Source organism: Heterocephalus glaber, unplaced genomic scaffold (assembly GCF_053883595.1).
Source record: "Heterocephalus glaber isolate CG9 unplaced genomic scaffold, H.glaber_assembly_v1.0 deba00001781, whole genome shotgun sequence".
Taxonomy (NCBI): Eukaryota; Metazoa; Chordata; class Mammalia; order Rodentia; family Bathyergidae; genus Heterocephalus; species Heterocephalus glaber.
In genome coordinates, this window is record NW_028258467.1 from 11193913 (window position 1) to 11212647 (window position 18735).

General features: G+C 48.3%; 2 protein-coding genes and 1 pseudogene across 10 annotated transcripts in view; 1 reads left to right on the top strand and 2 right to left on the bottom strand.

Moving 5' to 3' along the window:
* Nucleotides 1-17463, bottom strand: part of Tvp23a (trans-golgi network vesicle protein 23 homolog A) — a 59066-nt gene extending 41603 nt beyond the window's left edge. The window contains exon 1 of the mRNA XM_087202922.1: nucleotides 17411-17463. Coding sequence (XP_087059048.1) covers nucleotides 17411-17425 — 15 coding nt within the window. The 5' untranslated portion in view covers nucleotides 17426-17463. The remainder of the gene's footprint in view (nucleotides 1-17410) is intronic.
* LOC110345742 (TIM double twin CX3C motif protein pseudogene) lies at nucleotides 6266-17924 on the bottom strand (annotated as a pseudogene). Its single transcript, XR_002389337.2, has 3 exons — nucleotides 17848-17924; nucleotides 17411-17470; nucleotides 6266-11547 (listed from the first exon to the last, which is right to left on the bottom strand). The product of XR_002389337.2 is annotated as a TIM double twin CX3C motif protein pseudogene (transcript).
* Nucleotides 17899-18735, top strand: part of Ciita (class II major histocompatibility complex transactivator) — a 50736-nt gene continuing 49899 nt past the window's right edge. For 7 of the 8 annotated variants that reach the window (XM_087202913.1, XM_087202917.1, XM_087202916.1 and 4 more), the window contains exon 1: nucleotides 17899-18041. The gene's annotated coding sequence lies outside the window, so the exon portion shown is untranslated. The remainder of the gene's footprint in view (nucleotides 18042-18735) is intronic. The other variant, XM_087202915.1, reaches the window with a different exon arrangement.

Here is an 18735-nt window from a genome sequence, read left to right on the forward strand (position 1 = left end):
CATCACAGAGCCCCCTTACCTGTTCTGGCTGGCTCGTGAGAGAGCAATACACTTCTGCCTATGCTGCTCTTCCTTACAATGATCTTTGTACCTAGATCTTATATCATCCACTGTGCTACGCAAAAATGGCGTGATGGACATCCACTCACTGAAGGCTGTGTCTGGGATGGCTTGACTTAAGAGCTTGTCTCTATGGCAGTCTTTGGGGAAGAACTTTACAGAGACAGGTCAGAAATAGAGCCATGAGGAGCTCTAGGGACTGCACGTGTGGAGGGGGCCTTGGCCAGTAGATGTGAACCCAAAAGCCCAGCCGTTCCCACAGGAGTCCCGTTCCTAAAGCCACCTGGCAGCCGCCTCAGAGCACAGGTACTGTGCTGCCGTCAGGGGCCAGAGAGCTTAAACAGCCTGCCCTGGGGGCCACTGGTAAGAGGCAGAGCCGGGAGCTCAGCCAGACGTGTGTGGCCCCAGAGCCTTCCCTTTCCTCTGAATCACACAGCCTCCACATCTGGGGGTGAAAGAAGATGCCTCCACACCCCTTAGAATGTCCCCCAGCCTGCTCACAGACTACGCCAACCACATCCCTGTTCTTTGGTGGTACAAAATGGCACGGGCACTCCAGAGGACAGCACAGTGGCCTCAGGAGGGGACAGCTTCCTGCCATGAGACCCTGCAGTGGTGCCCCAGGTGGGTAATTTTATTTGTCACATTGACAGGATTGGGGACACCTAGAAGGCTGCTAAAGCTCAGTTTCTAGAAATGTCTGTGCAGGTGTTTCCAGAGGAGACTGGCCCGTATGACATGGACCAAGGACAAAGATCGGCCTCGGTGTGGGCAGGCTGGGTACCCAACTCAGCAAGAAGGTGGAAGGAGAGTGAGCCTCCTCCTGTAGTGGGACACTCTTGTCCTGCCCTTGGAGGTCAGATGTCCTCTCAAGAGCTCAGGACCCACTAAATGTTTTTTGTTTTTGTTTTTAACAGTACTGGGGATTGAACCCAGGGCCTCTGCACTATATCCCCAGTCCTTTTATTTGAAAAAAAAATTTTTTTTTTGAGACAAGGTCTCACTAAGTTGCTAAATTGTCCAGGCTGGACCTGAACTAGTGATTCTCCTGCCTCAGCTTCCCAGAGTGCTGGGATTATTGGCCCGCACCACCGAAGCCAGATGAAATTTTTTTTTTTTTTGGTACTGGGGATCAAACTCAGGACCTTGGGCTTGTGAGGCAGGCCAGCTGAATTTTTTGATAGCAGCTTTATTGAGATAGAATTCCTGTACCATGGAATACATCCATTCAAAGTTTACAATTCAGTGGCTCTGGGCATATAAACAGAGCTGTCCAACCTCTACTGCAATCCATTTTAGAACATTTTCATTGGTCTAAGATATGCCCCATTCCTTAGCTGTCTTCCCCAGAAGCCCTCATCCCCATGAAGCCATAGGCAACTGCTAACCTTCTGGTCTCTGTGGATTTGCCTATCACTGTAGATGTTTCATACAAAGGGAACCAGAGCTATTTGGTCCTTCATGCCCAGCTTCCTTCCCCTTGTTTCCTAGCCCATCCGTGCTGCAGAAGGAATCAGTACCCCATGATTCAGCTCAGTGCACGGACATTTGGGTTGTTTGGGGCCGTTGTGAACCAAACTGTTAGGAACACACCTCTACAGGATTTGTCCTGACAGACTTTCTTTCAGTTCTCTTGCATCTATACCTCAGGGTGAAATTGCTGGGAACTGCCTGACTGTTTTCCAAAGCCTTGAGAAGTCTTCAAAATATTTTTTATGGAGTATCACAGACACACACAAAAGCATGAAATAATAAATCATTTGCACAAACTGAGTGAGCTGATGGAACCAACACCCAGGGCAAGAAACAGGATATTTCCACACCCCTGGGAGCCCCTGTTGTGGTGAGTCCCCTCCCAGCCACCACTCAGGGGAAATCAGCATTTGGCTTTTTTCTGTTTTTTCAGTACCAGGGATTGAAGCCAGGGCCTCCACACTGAGCTATATCCCCCATACTTTATTTATCTATTTTGAGACAGGGTCTCACTAAGTTGCCAAAGCTGGGCTTGAACTTGCAATCCTCCTGTCTCAGCCTCCCATACTGCTGGGATCACAGGCATCCACACACCACAGGCCTGGTTTGTCCTGCCTTCTAACAGCACAGTTTCAATTTCCCTTCTGGATTTTTTTTTTAAATCGCATAGTTTTATTTTTCTTTCTGGAGTGTGTGTGTGTGTGTGTGTGTGTGTGTGTGATACTGGGTATTGAATCCAGGGCCTTTGCACTGATGTACACCCCAGCCTTTTTAGTTTTATTTCAAAGCAAGGTCTCACTAAGTCACTAAATTGTCAAGGCTTGAATTTACAGTGGACCCTTGAGTTACAACCAGCCTGACATATGAACAACTTGGGTTACAACTGGAATTTTAGTTTTAATTTATATCCAAAGTCTTGAGTTATGACCTGAATGCTGGCTGCTTGTGCTTCCAGGCAGTCATAGATACAGATTTAAAGAGTCCTAGAAGGAACCTTACAACATCCTTTCCTGGGTGGGGTTAATTGAGAAATCCTGGGTCAATGTCTCTCTAAGGACACTGAGATCTGCCTGTGTACAACAGAGAGACTTTGAAGGCTGTGTAAAGGAGCCTGAGCCTTTCGTTGACCAACTTGAGTCACAACCAGCCCTCCAGAATGAATTGAGTTTGAAAGTCAAGGATCCACTATACTTTCCTCCTGCCTCAGCCTCCCAGAGTGCTAGGATTACAGGTGTGCCTTGCTGCACCCAGCTCCTTTCTGGATTTAAACATCCTTGGCTGCTCACTCCACAGCCCCTGCCAAAATCCAGTTGGGCAGCTGCCCCTGTACCTGATCTGCTCAATGCTTCTCAATTTCTCATTTTTGCCTGGTGGGAGCAGCCAGAGAAGCCTGGAGAAGGAAGCCCCTCCTCTCCCAGCACCTTTCCCAAGTCCTACTTCTCGGGAAGGGGCGAGCACAGCCCAGGCTGAAACCACACCTCAGGACCCAGAGGGACAGAGCAATGCCACCGCCACCACAGCGGGGACTCGGGGCTTCCTCCTTGCAGGCCCTGGTTCTTCCTGCCCACTGGGAGTTTCAGGGGGTTTCTGGACTCCTTCCCTTCACCTCTGGCTGTGGGCTTCCACTCTCAGTCTGAAATCAGACGTCCGGCCTGGGGCACTGCTTCCTGGGGCTGGGATTTGGGCCACAATACGCACATGTGTTGGCCTGTGTCTGCCTTCACCAGACATCAGAACTGCCTGGCCAGGCGTCTCAGGTACAGCCCGAGACAGAGCAGGGCAGGAGTGGGGTCCCAACTTTGGAGCATGTTCCCCAGAGGGGCCTTTTCAGGAACACTTGAAACACAGGTGGCTTCTTTGCTCTTTTCCCTTCTCACCCTCCCCACCGTGAGCACCATAGCTGCAGACAAGCCCAGTGCCCTCTTCCTCCATGGCCAATTCATGGAGGAGAGTGGAGCTGAACCCAGTCTTCACCCCTTCTGCCGCCAGCAAAGACCCATGAACTCTGTCGTTGTTGTTGTTGTTGTTGTTTTGGTACTGGGGATCGAACTTGGGACCTTGCACTTGCGAGGCAGGTGGCAGAACCACTGAGCTAAATCCCCAGCCCAGACCTGTGAACTCTTGATCTGATGCTAGATACCAGATAAACACTGGGGACCGATGTTACTCAGAAAAAATATTTCTAGAAAGAGAAGCATCCATAACATGAACTGAACTGTATCTCTTTGAAATAAAAGACAAAGGGAAGCCAGGTGTGGGACACATACCTGTAATGCCAGCAGTCTGGGCGGCTGAGGCAGGAGGATCCCACATTTGAGCCCAGTCTGGGCAATTTAGTGTCTCAGAGATACCCTGTCTCCAAATAAAAATTTTAAAATTTTAAAAAGAGCTGGAGATGTAGCTCGTGGGCTCCATCCCCAGCACCAACAAAAGACAGACAGACAGACAGACAAAGGGAGAAGCAGCACCAGATGCTAAGGGCCCATGTGACCCCTTAGTGCACGTGTCCAGGTGACACAAGTGTGTTAATTGGCACTATCTGGAAGTGCAACCTTCCCCTCCATTTGTGTCAGGAGACATCTGTAGGAGCTGCAACAAGTCACACGTCTGGCCCTTCCCTCCCGTGAGCACCGTGTAGACGTTCTCAGGTCCCAGGTGAGAGGTGGGAGGCAGATTTACAACTCAGAGTCTGAGAAAGGACTCAGAACTGCAAGCTTCCTAAAGTCCCTCCTCTAATTTGGGACTTGGGGCCTATTTACCTCTTGCCAGGTTTGGGCTGAAACAGACAGTAAAATCCAGCAGCAGTGGCTTTCTCAGGCCGGAGCTGGGGTCCTCCTAGGGACATGTCCCGAAGCTTCTAGAAGCCATACTGGAGTCTGGTCACTCTTGTTTGGACAGAGAGCTTAGAGACCAAGGGCCATGCTGGCCTCCCCACCTGGGCCTCACTACAGGCCGGGCTCCCTCGGCCCAAGGTGACCTCTCCACTGTTCACCTCAGAATTAGAAGCGAGGGACCCCCAGTGGTGGGGCCACAAGATGGTGGGCACCTGGGCTCCTGAATCAGAGCCTGCAGGCTGCTTGATGTGGCCTTCAATGAGACGTTAACAACTGGGGCCAGAGCCACCCAAACAGCTGTGTGCAGGGGAGCTGGCCTCACCCTAATGAATCCACAGTGGCATCCCTGACTTCCCGAGCCCCGTGGGCCACCCTGAGGCCTCCTCTGTCCCAACAAAACTTCCCTGGGTCCTCATCCTGTGGAGACAAAGACGATGGCCTGGCCCGGGGTGTGCCTTGGGAACAACAAATTTTCTCTTCACACATTTCTATCTTGTCCCTTCCTCATCCTGATATGGGTGTGTTACTCCCAGGAGGGGCAAGTTTGTAGGTTTTACAGGGATAGTTCTCCAGGTGAGAAATCAGAGAGAGATTGTTTTTTCTTTCCATGAGCATGGTCTCTTTTAAAAATCACTCCAGGAGCTAGGCATGGTGGCACAGACCTGTATTCTCAACACTATGGGAGGCTGAGGCAAGAGAATCCAATTTCAAGCCCATCCTGGGCAACTTAGCAACTTAGCCTCAAAATGTTGTCTCAAAAGAAAATGGGACTAGGAATGTAGCTCAGTCTAAAGGCCTTGGGTTCAATCCCCAGTATATCCCCTCCCCCAAAAAACCAACAACAACAACAACAAACAACAACAAAACTCCAGATCAGGGCTGGGGATGTAATTCAAAGGTGAGCACACACCTAGCATGCAGGAGGCCCTGAGTTCGATCCCTAGCACCACAAAACAAAAACAAAAACTCCTTACACTATTTGGGCCAGTGGCTCTAATTCCGCTCCACACCAAAGTCACTTGGAGACCGTTTCATTTTGTTTTTTGGGAGGAGGGGGAGACAACAAAACTATCTATTTTAGGACCAAACCAGTAGGAAAATATATCACAGTCTTCACACAGCAAACAGGCAGGCTTTATTATCATTTCAATAAAAAGTTGGTACGAAGACAACATGGGCCTCATCCAAAAGATAAGATGCCATGCTGCACAGGGACACTGCGAGTTGCAAAAATGGTATTTGGTAGAGGAGTCACAGGTCAAGTTGCTTACTTTTGACTGTCCTGTTGCCAGGAGATTATCTCAATAAGCCACTGTTAATTCAGGGGGCCAAGTAAGCAAAGCTTTTATTTAGGTTTAGGCTTTTATTCCATTCTGTTCTATAAAAGCCAATTTCTACTTCACAACTACCTTAACTAGCCAACAGTTCCCATTTCACTGTTTATTACTGGATGTCAGCTAGTCAAAACCCTTTACCCTTCAGAGGAAAAGTGTCCCTGCAGGATTGTTCTGTTAACTGCCTCAAACAGCCCTAGGGCCCATCGGCCAGGGTAGAAAGCTCTGCTTTCCACATAGTGTGTGACACCAGAAAAAGATGCAGTGTAAGAATTTCAAGAAATCTGCATCCATACCTTGATGGCCACACAAAGACTCTATCAGAATTCTTCTTTTTTTTTTCCTTTTGGTACCAGGGATCGAACTCGGGTCCTTGAGCTTGCGAGGCAAGCGGCGGAACCACTGAGCTAAATACCCGGCTCTATCAGAATTCTTATCTACTCTCCCTCTCAACTCCGCATCCTAAATCCACTGAATGCCTGTGCATATAAAAACCAACCAAAATGAAGTTATGAATAACCCCACCCACCCTCCACCGTCGCTGCTTTTTGTCTGTTTGTTCGTTTTGAGACAGAGTCTTGCTGTGTAGTTTGGACTGGCCTTGAATTCACTATATAGCCCAGGCTGGCCTTGAACTCATGGTGATCCTCTCGCTTTAGCCTCCCAAATCCTGGGATCACAAGTGTGCACCAACATGCCTGGCTTCCCCCTAAATTAGTAATCTCTGGAATTGTGTTTTACAGCTTACCGAAAATGGTGTGGTGATACTTCTGGCAAACAGGAGGTTGGCTACAGACACACCTCTCCTGCGACTCCACCAGGAGTCTGCTGCCCTGCTGGTATCTGTGTATTCAGAAGAATCTGGTACCTCAGAGGACTCTCAGTTGGCACAAGAGAGATATATGCTGCCAGCATAAGATCTTGCCACATTTTGGGCTCTAAAACCCTCTCTTGTGCTATCTTTGACCTAAACTTGAGCACCAGGGGGTATTTTTCCATTTTACTTTCTAGCATCCAAACATAGAGGAACCAGGATCCAAAGGCAAATGAAATATGTCTTACTGTCATTCTTAGTTTCTTCATTCATAAATTTTGCTTAGGATTTCCATTCTTTTTAAATGGATTCCTGCCCCCGGCCCTGATGACCTCTGGCAAAGACTTTTTTTATTTCCCAAAGGATGAGAGCTATTCCTTCATCTTCTTAGTCATAGTTGGAATGAGGTTCATGTGGTCATCCACACACTTGGCCACGCAACTGTCCAGCTGCTGTTACACCTGAAGCTCCTTTCTGCCTGCATCCATCAAATCTTTGGCTTTGGCTTTGCAATGCATGGTGCATCATGTCAGGATATCCTGGAATTTTCCAACTCACTGATCACCAACACCTGGGCTTGAGCTAGAGGTGCATGGCAGAGCTCTAAGCACTGGTGCACTTGTAGCACGGACACCTGGTTGTGCTCACATCTGGTTGGCACTGCACTGGAGCACAAGGCCCTGCCTCTTCCCAATGTTCTCTCTCTCCACACTCTGCACCGTGGAGTCCCCAGCCTCCTGCATCTGGAGCTGCTGCCACTCCACCATAACAAACCTGAGCTGTGCTACATCGATGCCCGCATTGCCTTGGCACACGGCCCCCTGGAGACCCTTTTAAAAAATATAAATATGTAGGTGCCACTGACACCCTAGAATTCAGTGGTGGCTCTTGTGCCACAGGCAGCTATTTGTTATCATGGGAAGCTCTGAAAAGGTTTGCCATCGCTGCCTAGATGGTATTTAATTGTTTTGGGGTGGGGCTGCTAGATTTAGCAAATAAAAATGCAGCTGCAGTTCTCCATGGGACACACGCTGAAAGTTTACTCGTGTATCTGAAATTCAGATTCAGGTATATCTGGTATGCTGCAGTCGATACCACTTAGTCTCAGACAGGTTCAACATGCAGCCAGGGCTGGGCACCCGATGTAGGCTCTGCCTGCCCAGCCCCTGTGAGGACCCCCACGCCCGTGCATCAGGAGCTTCCCATGGACTTGGGAACCTGTCTGCATCAGAAGGGGAGCTCCATGGGGTCCGGCCTGGCAAAGTGCTGCAATCACCGCTGAGCACTCAGAAGTGGAGGTGACTTCAGCCTCCTCAAATCTCTCAGGTGACCCACAGCCATGTTGGCAGCGATGGTGCCCTCATCTGACTCACTGGGAGCTTGTTAGAGCCGCAGAGCCTCAGTCCCCACCCCAAGCCTGTTGACAGAATCTGCATTTTCACAGAGTCCCCAGGTGATCACCTAAATATGCTCTCAACCCTACGCCCTGGCTGCTCACTGAAGTTCCCAGAGACCTGGCCCCAGGGGGGCCTGACTCGGTGGGGTGAGGTACAGGCTGGCATCACACCTTTGCCAAGCTTCCCAGGTGACTCCATTCTGCAGCCAGACCTGCCCACCCTTGACCTAAGTCACTTTCCCAATCTGGCCATGGCTGACAACCAGGGCCAAATAATCTTCCGCCGTGGGGCTGTGTGCACCACAGGGTGTTGAACAGCATCCCTGGCCTCTACCCACTTGTGCCTGACTCCCAGTTGTATTGACTGAAAAGTTTCCCGATATTGCCCGTGTTCCTTGGGGTACAAAGTCACCCCTGATTGAGAACCACTGTTCTAAACTCTCTACTAAGTCCCTTCCTGCCACACAGCCTGTGGCTTTTCTGCCTGGACCCTTCCTCCCTTCTTTCTTCGCTAATTTTATCTCCTCAGAGTTTACCTTTTTCCAATTGGCCCAATTCTCAGATCCTATACAGCAGCAGTTCTCAAGTATATTCCTGGGGACAGAAATGTGTTTACAGTGCAGATTTTTGGGTCCCATCCAGACTTGCTGACCCAGAAAACCTGAGGCTGGGGCCCAGCATAAACCCTCAAGGGATCATGTGGTGTGCAAAAGTGAAGTGACATCCCCTTGTGAGATATATCTATATCTATATCATCTATATCTATATCTATAATTATTTTGTGGTACTGGAGAATGAACCTCGGGCCTTTGTACTGAGCAACATCCCCAGCCGTTCTTTTATGTATTTATTTTTATTTTGAGACAGGGTCTCCCTAAGTCACTAAGCTGCCCAGGCTGGGCTCAAACTTGTGATCCTTCTGCCTCAGCCTCCAGGAGTGCTGGGATTACAGATGTCCACTACCACACCCAACTGAGACAGATATTCTTAATTCTTTTTTTTGTATTTCGTATTTATTGGTACATTTTAGGTATACAATATAATGACATTCATCATTGGAAATTTGCACCTTTACATAATCTCTAAAGATATTCTTAATTCATTTTTTTTTTTTTTTGGTACCGGTGACCGAACTCGGGACCTTGTGCTTACGAGGCAGGCAGGCGGCGGAACTACTGAGCTAAATCCCCGGCCCCATATGGAGGCTGGGACTGCAGCGCTGATTAGTAAATTACTCATGGTCATGTGATGTTGAGCCTCAGTAAGTCTCTTTCTCAGGGCTGCCATAATAAACTACCACAAAATGGGTGGTACGTGATCACAGAAAGGGATTCTCTCACGGTCCCGGAGGCCAGAAGTCTGAAATCAACTGTCAGCAGGGCTATGCTTCCACCAAAGACTCCAGGAGGGCACTTGCCTTGCCTCTCCCTGCTCCTGGTGGCCGCTGGAAACCCTCAGCTTGTAAGACACATGATCACCACTCTGCCTCTATTTTCACTGGCCGCCTCCTCCTCTCTCCCCTGTGTCTCTTTCTCAAATCTCCCCATCTCTCTTAGAGGGATGCTGGTCTCCTAGCCTAAGTCCAGGATGAGCTCCTCTCACGATCCTTAACCAGTTCTACGAAGATCTTATTTCCAAACAAGATTGCATCCTCAGGTAGTAGGGGTTAGGACATGGACACAAGTCAAGCCCTGCTGTCTCCCTGCCTCCATTTCTCCATCATTCTGCTTTCTATAGCGGGCAAAAGAGAGGCAGGCAGAGGATCTGGGCATGTCCCTAAGACAGGTGGGGTCACTGTGAGCTGATATCCAGACATCTGACGAAAGGGAATTTCGGAAAAGGAGAAATGAGAAAACAGAGGAAAGCATCAAAGAGACAAACCCTGAAAATTTCTTGGAACTGGAGGATATAGAACAGGGGGTGAATGGTGCATCTTAAAATATCTTGTGCCCATGAATGGGGTGGGAATGTGTGCCAAAGATGCTGGGTTTGGGGGTCAAGAATGAAGAGTCAAAAGCAGTTCTGAGCCTCTCCTTAGGCAGTCAGTTGATGGGAATAAACTCAAATGCCAGCAGGACAGGTGAGTGATGCGGCTGAGTAGAGAAGCCGTGCGGTGGTGGGCGTGGTATGGATTGTGCCCAAGGGATGGGCATCTGCTTCCTTTTGCTTGGGCTGCCTTAACAAAGGACATCAAGCTGGGCAGCTTGAAAAAGCCACTGACCAGTCTGGAGGCCACAAGCCCAGGGTCAAGTGACTGGCAGGGCTGGCTTCTTCTGAAACCCCTGTCCTTGGCTTAGTGACAGTCACTTTCCTCTGTCATCTCCCCAAGGTCTTGCCTCTGTGCGCTTCTGTGTTCTGAGCGCTGTTGGTAAGGATGCCAGTCCTCCTGGAACTGGGTCCACCCTACCAACTTTATTTAACCTCATCATTTCCTTTAAATAGTCTGTCCCCAAAAAACAGTCCCATTCTAAGGCCCCAGGGATTAGGACTTCATCACATGAACTGGGGAGGCGGGAATCAATTCACCCCATGCCACCTCTTTGAGGACAATTCCCTTTCCCATTAAATAATGATTCATTTACCCTCCCAGCCACACATTCTTAGCCCCAGAAGGCCATAGATGAAACTGGTTCCTGAGAGTTGAGCTTAGCAGGAGTTTGGATGAATCTTTGTCTCCTGTACAGCTCAAATTTGGAGAAGCGGATTAATGCTTTTATTTGGAAAGAAGAACTTAGCCTTGTGGTTTCTCCATCTTGGGAGGAAGTTCCATGAAAAAAAATTTTTTGCTTTTGAAATACTTTCTTCCAAAATATTTTAGATACTTATAATTAACCCCTCACTGATGCCCAAAGGCAGCGTGGGGTGCAGACAGAATTGCCAGAGCTGAGTCAGCTAAGGCTGCAGCTCGCCCCCACCCACGCTCCCTGGCTTTTCCTCTTGTCTGTAGATGGTCATCACACGTGCTTAGCAGCACCCACTTCGGAAGTGGCAGCTTCCAATGAGCACTGACTGAGTGCCTGCTGAATGCAGAACCTCTTGGCGGTGGGGGAGAAGGGAAAAGAGAAGGCATTGAGTTTGGGGATGTGAATGTGAGGTAGTATTTGGGTTCTGATGATGGTTTTTGCCTCTTTTTTTTTTTTTTTTGCTGTGGCCTCATGAGTGACTCTGCCATTAGGAGTTGGTTTTCCTGTTCGCAAAATGAGGGAGATGGTTCACCCACACTGTGTGTTGCTGGGCTGTTGGCAGGATTTGAATTTGGGATGACCCATAGGAGTGTGCATTGAAAATCACGAAGGCCTGGGAAGCACGGGGTGCCATCATCGTTGTGGGGTGAAACTGGAAATCCTTGAATGATTCAAAATCCATGAAATGTCAGAAACAAAATCACTGAAAGATGAGAGGAAGTAGAGCAGAGGGACGTGGGAAGCAGGCAGTTTGGTAGGAGTTCCCGCTTGCTACTGTGAGCTGCACAAAGTGCTCTATCTTTGCGTGGCTTGGGTTCCTCATTGTTGAAATGGAGGTCACAATATCTACCTGGCTGGGAGATTTTCAGATCCCCATATAAATAACAGTGTGCAGCGAACACTTACTCTGTGTTAGGCCCAGGTGTTTCATATGCCACGGCTCACAGCAGCCCTGAGAAAGAGAGATTTATTTGTACTTTCATTTCAAGATGAGGGTCAGAAAAGTCAAATTCTTTTTTGTTGGGAGGGGGGTGTCTCACTATGTAGTTCAGGCTGGCCTTGAACTCATGGTGATCCTCCTGCCTCAGCCTCCCCAGTGCCGGGATTAGAGGTGTGCGCTACCACATCCATCTGAGAAAAGTCAACTTTCTTACCCAAGGTCACACAGCTTGCAAGCAGTTTTCCAGGCTCTGCCACATGTGCCGTTTGGTCTGTGGAAATGCTGGTGAGATGTCGGGCTCCCAGCCAAGCTTGCATGTGGTCAGTGACTGCAAGTGCTGGGAATGTGGAGAATGTGTGTGAGATTGGTAACCAGAGAGCAGGTTAATCGAAGAGGCCTCCCTGGAGGAGGAAGGTGTGAAGTAAGAGGGTGCAGTGGCTCAGGATCATTGAGCTCAAGGCAGTCTGGGGTAGTGATGTAAATGTGAGAGTCAGGGCACAGGGATGAGTTCAAAGGCATGAGATTGGATAGCACCACCCAGGGAGTGAGTACAACGAGAGAAGGAGGCTCGAGGAAGACAGAGCCAGGGTGCTGTGAATGGAGAGGAAGAGGTGAAGAGGAAGAAGGACACCACGTGGGGAAGAGTTTTGTAGCCGACATCCCTTCCCCGGTACTAGTGGCCTATGAGTGGCTCGTGTTTCTTGCCTTCCCTACTTCGGCTATACTGTTTTACATCAGGAGTCAGACCGAAGCCCTGAGTGACTCAAACAGGCATGTCAGCTAGCAGAGATGGGCTAGTATCGCTCCTTTGCTAATGGCTGTCACCGATGTCTAAGTCCTGGTCTGTGAAGTGGAAGGATTCTGCTGTTACGTGCAGCTGAGGTCAGTGTGACCCCAACTAAAATCCTTTCCCCTGAACTATCGCTTCTCACTGACCTTGTGGGTTGTTTGCTAATTGCGCTTTGTCCCAGTACCGGTTTCTTCTATCTTAGCAAGACAAGCAGTGCCAACTCCCTGACAGCCCTGCCTGGCGCCATCATGCCAGGTGTTCGGCAGGAATTCACTAGATGCCTCCAAAGCTCCCTAGCTCCCTACTCCTTCCCACGATTGTATTCAATAAATACTGGGTGTGCTTGGGGGCCTTTGTCTTTGCTGCCTAGAGCAGCACTGACCAGGACCCAAGACTCAGCTTCACTGTAAGTCTCCTTCCTTCTGTCTGTTTTTAACCTTTAGCCAGTGCTGCGGTGGCTCACAGGAGGCAGGGACCTACTGCAGGGGTCTCCAGCGATGTCCATTCCCCCTGACCCTTATAGAGTTTCAAGGAGAGAGTGATCATTGTTTTATGCTTTTGTTGTTTGAAGTGCTGAGGATGAACCCAGGACCTTCGCACTGAGCTATATCCTCAGCCCTTTTTATTTTTTATTTTGAGACAGAGTCTTGCTAAGTTGCTAGGTTGCCCAGGCTGGGCTTGAGCTTGTGATCCTCCCACCTCAGCCTCCCAGAGTGCTGGGATTACAGATATGTGCCACCATGCCCAGCTCGGTCACTAGTTTTAATAACACAGAGGCCAGGATTTAGCTCAGTGGTTCCGGCCCCTGCCTTGCAGGTTCAAGGTCCTGAGTTCAATCCCCAGTACCAAAAAATCCCCCCAAAACAAACAATCAAATAACACAGAGGCAGTGGTGATCTTGGCAACAGATTGGGTGGTGGGAGGAGAGAAAGCCTGGTTGGAGGAGGTTTCAAGAGAATGGACCGGAGGGGCTTGAAGTAATGCTTACAAGGCCTTGGGATCTAACGGGACCCAGGAAGAGGCCCCAGGCCCCAGGTGGATCTCCTGCCACTGGCCACCAAACACCCCAGCCCTGCCTCCTGCTGTTGGCATCTTCACTCCCTAACCCACCTCCACGTAGCTTCCTATGTGGGCCTGCGCCACAGGCTTGGGAAACAATAGTGATTATAATGGGCACCAGCCACCAGCTCCATTGTCCCCACGGGTTAGTAGGAGACCAGAAGTAAGACAAAAGCAGCTAAGAGTCTCCCACACAGTAAGCTCTCCTCTCCCAGACAGTAGGGATCTCGCTCTCTCAAAGGACCACAGCTTCACATGCTGTAGCTGGGCATGTGGAAACAGGGGCGATCTTTTGGGCAGGCAAATTGGCACTAGCCATCCACATCTAGGACTTTTTACTTTTCAGTACTGGGGATTGAACCCAGGGCATTCACACTGAGTTACACCCCCAACCCTTTGTAGTTTTTGTGTTGAGACAGTGTCTCACTAACTCACTAAGTTGCCAGGTGGGACTTGAACTTGCGAAACTCTTGCTTCAGCCTCCCAAATTGCTCAAACTACATCTAGGAAATTAGAGGGTATGAACATGGTAGTAGTCCCGCTGTGCCAAAGTGTATCACCATCAGTGCCCACGGAGAGGACTTGGTTCAATGAAAGATGACGTATTCGTTCTGTGCACTACTATAGAGCTATTAAAAAATGAAAACGATTTGTAAACACTGACATAGAAGGTGCCCTAAATGCATTAAATAAAAAATTAAAAAGTCAAGTTTCGTAACAGGATATAGAGTATGTTTTAAAATACCTCCAGGGAGCTGGGTGTGGCAGGAAGAGGACAAGTTTAAGTTTAGCTTAGGCAACTTAGCGATTTAGTAAGATCTTGCCTCAAAATAAAAGGTAAAAAAAGGGGGGGTGCTGAGGATGTGGCTTAGGGTGACAGCTTAGGGTTCCATCCTTAGTACAGCAAAACAAACAAACAACACTCCTAGGTTAGCTCTACGCAGAGGGCTGAAGTATGGACAGCAAAATATACTTTATCAGTCTCAGGGAAGAGACAAGAGGCAAGGACAGTATAGGGATCTGCGTCTCCACTTTGCAGATAGAGTTGTTAGTTTCCATGGGAACAAAGCCAACTCTGCAGCCCCTTCATTGGATCTGAGGCTGAGCAGCCTTGGAAAAGTCACCGCCCACGGGCCATGGGCTTTCCTGAACCTTCTACCTCTGAAATTCCCCCAAGCCCTCCTTGCACCATCTGCCTGCACCTGTTAAAGAAAGCAGAGCCACCCCTGGGTGTTCCCATTCATTACCCCTAGCAACTATTGCTACAGCCCAAACTCCAACCACACCCATCTCTAGAGGTGGCACCATGGGCACTGATCTCTGGGGCTTGGCAAGACTAGGCCCAAATCAGAGGTCTAAGGTCTTCATTCATTTATTCACTCATTAAGTTTTTACCAGGGACTTAAATCTAATCCCCCATGATGGATAATGGGGACATAAAGATAAATAAGACCCATTCCCAACCACTAAGGAGTTCACAGTCCTCTGAGGGAAGGGAGGACAGTAGTTAAATCATCATAAGTCCATGGAAAGATTTAGTGGTAATTCAAGTATTCTGGCTCCTGCCCCTCATTGCCTCATGAGATTGCCTAGGATGGTAAAAGTTATCACTACAAGAAAATTATAAGGACTCTGGTCATTTGCAAGTTTAATTTATAAGCTAGCTCTCGTGCACTTAGTCTCCAGGTTTACTTGGCTCCTCTTGGCTGTGAATTATTTTTATCATATTGGCACCTTTTTACTGTGAAACGATCACTAACTCAGATGATGTTATGGAGGATGCCAAGTGGCATTGTGAGCCCGCAGCCCAGCCTCTCCCGTGATAGCTCCCATAACTACAGAGTATTCCAGAAACAGGAAACTGACACTGGTCCAAAGGAATTAGACTACGACCAGCTGACCAGTCCCTGATGGGCACCAGTGTCTACTCTGTCCAGCCCATCAACGCCCTGAGCCTTCTGTCTCTGAGTGCTGCCTCTGACCTTTGCAAAGTGGAATTGCTGTCCTTGACAAGTGACAGGACTTCCTGAAGTCAATGTAAGTGATTCCTGGGAAGGATTCAGAGCGCTCCAAAGATATCAGCTATTGAGTATCTGATAGGCATCGACCAAAATGGAACTGAGGAAACTGACCCAAAATTGACCTAAAGAAGACTGGGGGTGGGGGTGGGGGGCTGCTTCAAATAGAACCAGTTCACCAGGAAAAGACTAAGAAAGGCTGTGCTGTCAAACAAAATTTTATCAGAAAATTACTTATATATCATTTATATATAAATTTAAAATTATACACCATTATATGTCTAATTACATATAAATTACATAATTATACATTACATAGATATATAATTTCCTGATAAAATTCTGCCTTCATATTGTATTTGTTCTAAGAATCACTGCAGCATTGCAGCTTATTTTGTTAGCTAAAGATGGAATATTGTCTGTTTCAAACCCTTCCCTTCTCCTCAACATTTGCTATAAAATTTTCATTTCATTCTCCCTGGATTCACCTCTGCTAGACTTCCTCTGGTACTAATATACTCAGAGATCAAGCATCTCTTGCCCAGTATTATCAGACAAAGAACACAATGAGTAGTTCTGCCTGGGAGAGTGCAGAGAAGACTTCTGCTAAGTAACTTTGAGGCTGGGTATTGAAGGATGTGTAGGAGTTCACCAAATGGAGAAGGGGAGAGAATGTAAGCAGTCAGAGTGACAGTTCAAATCCTACAAGAATGGAAGAGCCAGGCTTCCTTTCAGATACTGTGGTGCACTGCACTGTGGTTGCAGTACAGTTGAATGGGGTAGGGACAATTCCACGTGACAGGAGACAAGGCTGTGGAGGTGGCAAAGAGTCTTACTGAAGGGCTGGCACATGGAGGGTGTGGAGTCAAGGAGGGACAGGATCAGTGTTGCAGCTGCTGCTGGGAAGGGAGGGGAGAGCTGAAGGTCAGAAAACCAACTTTCCTTTATTTATTGTTCATTTTGCAGTGCTGGGGATGGAACCCAGGGCCTTGTGCTGTAGGCAAGTGCTGCATCACTGAGCTGCATCCCAGCTTTAGCATGGTGGTGCAGATGCAGCCTCCACATGTGGCAGGCAGCTGCAGGGAGTCAGCTCCACCCCAGCAGCCTGGGGCCCTGGCTGAGCCTTTCTAAGCTGAGCGTCTGGGTCTGTAGAGCGAGAAGGAGAAGGAGACAGTGCCTCCCTCTGAGGGTTGTGGGGAGGTTTCGAAGTCCAGGACCACGCTGCCAGATGAGGAGCCTGAGGAGGCTCCCGAGAAGGCGGGAGGGCTGACTTAAGGATGATGGTTTAGGCCGGCAAGAGGAAAGACGAAGGGGAATGAGACACTCCTGCAATCAGATGACCCGGGCCAGGCCTCAGGACACGGAAGAACACGGACTCCCAGGTCTCCTGTGGAAGGAGCTCCTCTCACTGAGTCCGGAGAGGAGAGGGAGGAGCAGATCTTCATGCGAAACTGGGTGGACAACGCTGAGTGTAATCACCCGAACCGGAACCGCAACCCGTGTAGTACAGACCCAGCACAGGCCCTCGATAGGGATGTAGTCAACACGAGATGCGGGAGGAGTCTACACCGCAGGATACTTTACAGTAAACTTTTTTTCTTAATAGGTAGGAGTGTACTCAAAAATAACGATAAAAAGTGTTGTATAGTGAATACATAAGCCAGTATCATGGGCATTTATTTCATCATCAAACATATACTATACGTAATTTTCTGTCCTATGCTTTACATGACCGGCAGCACAGTCGTCGTTTACAGAGTTGTGATGTCACTGGGTGACAGGAAATTTTCAGCTCCATTCTAGTCTTACTGGACCACTATTGTACCATAGGCCATCATTGCCCCAAACGCCATTATTTAGCAAGTGTGTAGCAGATTCCTGCTCAGAGCTGGGCCCCAAAGAAGCCACCCAATCTGTACAGGTGAGTGAGAAATAAACTCTGAGACAGCTGGGAAACCTGCTGGTCTCAACTTTAGAGGTCAACATAGAGGAAGGAAAAAAATATTACCTGAGAATTTGTCATCACAAAGAGGTCAGCACTCAGATTTGTAGCCTGAATTCACGCTACCTATTTAAAAAAAAAAAAAAAATTAAAAAGCTAAGTGTGGTGACCCACATCTGCAATCTCAGCATTCTGAGAGACTGAGGCAGGAGGATTGCAAATTCAACCCCAGCCTGGCCAATTCAGAGACTTAGAGAGTTCTGTTTCAAAATGAAAAATGAAAAAAAAAGTCTAGGAATGTGGCACAGTACAAAAGCCCTGGGTTCAATCCCCAGCAATGCACATACAATAGAGGGGGTGAGGGAGAGGAGGATTTACATGGACAATTTAAAGACAGCACAAGTGAGAAGTAGGAGCGACGTCTCTTAGGGGACTTAGCTTTACACCAGGACTCACAGGTCACCTACAATATAGGTCTAAGAGCACTCAGAGTAAGAAGGTACCTCACACAGTTGTAAGCACAGCTCAGCGCGCGGAAACGAGAGAAGCTGAAGCAGACCCCAGACTCCGCCCATCAGGGGAGCTGCGCAGAAGTGTTTGCAGTCGCGCAAGCGCAGCGAGCTCACGCAGACTTGGGAGCGTCTCTCAGGGAGTCCTTGTTCGGCGACACTACACGGGTCACTGGAAATTGACCGTGGTGAGTGGCAAACACTATAAAGTACGGCTTTTATTTTAAAGAGAGAGCAGGCCAGTTGTTCAGCATCCACTGGAAGATCACTGAATACTGTATAAAGATTGATAGAGAAGCTCCCAAAAAAAGGTCAGGGAGCCAGAGGCTGTGAAGAACAACGCAACACATTTCATGGAGTACAGAACAGAGCTATTCCTAAGAGTGATGATCTCATTGATTGAATGAGAGATTAGCAGTTTCAGATTTACTAATTCTAAAGAGGAATGATCTGTTAAAAGGCATAGAGGAAAGCCAGGCATGGTGGTGGTGCTCATCTGTGATTCCAGGACTTCTCCGGGCTGAGGCAGGAGGATCAGAGGTTCAAACCCAGCCTGGGCAAAGTAGTGACTCCCTGTCTCAAATAACAATAATAACAATAATAATAGAATGCGGGGGTTGTGCTCATGGTGAAGGTCCTGGCTTCAAGCCACAGTACTGGATAGAGTAGTAGACATAACATCAGACACATTTGAACTGCAGAAGGAAATAATAGGATAATAGGGAAAACGAGAAGGAAGTAATATTTGTGTACATTCAAAAGAAAGTTTATGTCTTTGGATTTTTAAGTAATGGGACTTCATAGAGTAATATGTACTCTGAACTGGAAACTCTGACCTTCGCTCACTAAATGCAGCTAACCTGCTTTGATTATTTAATCTGT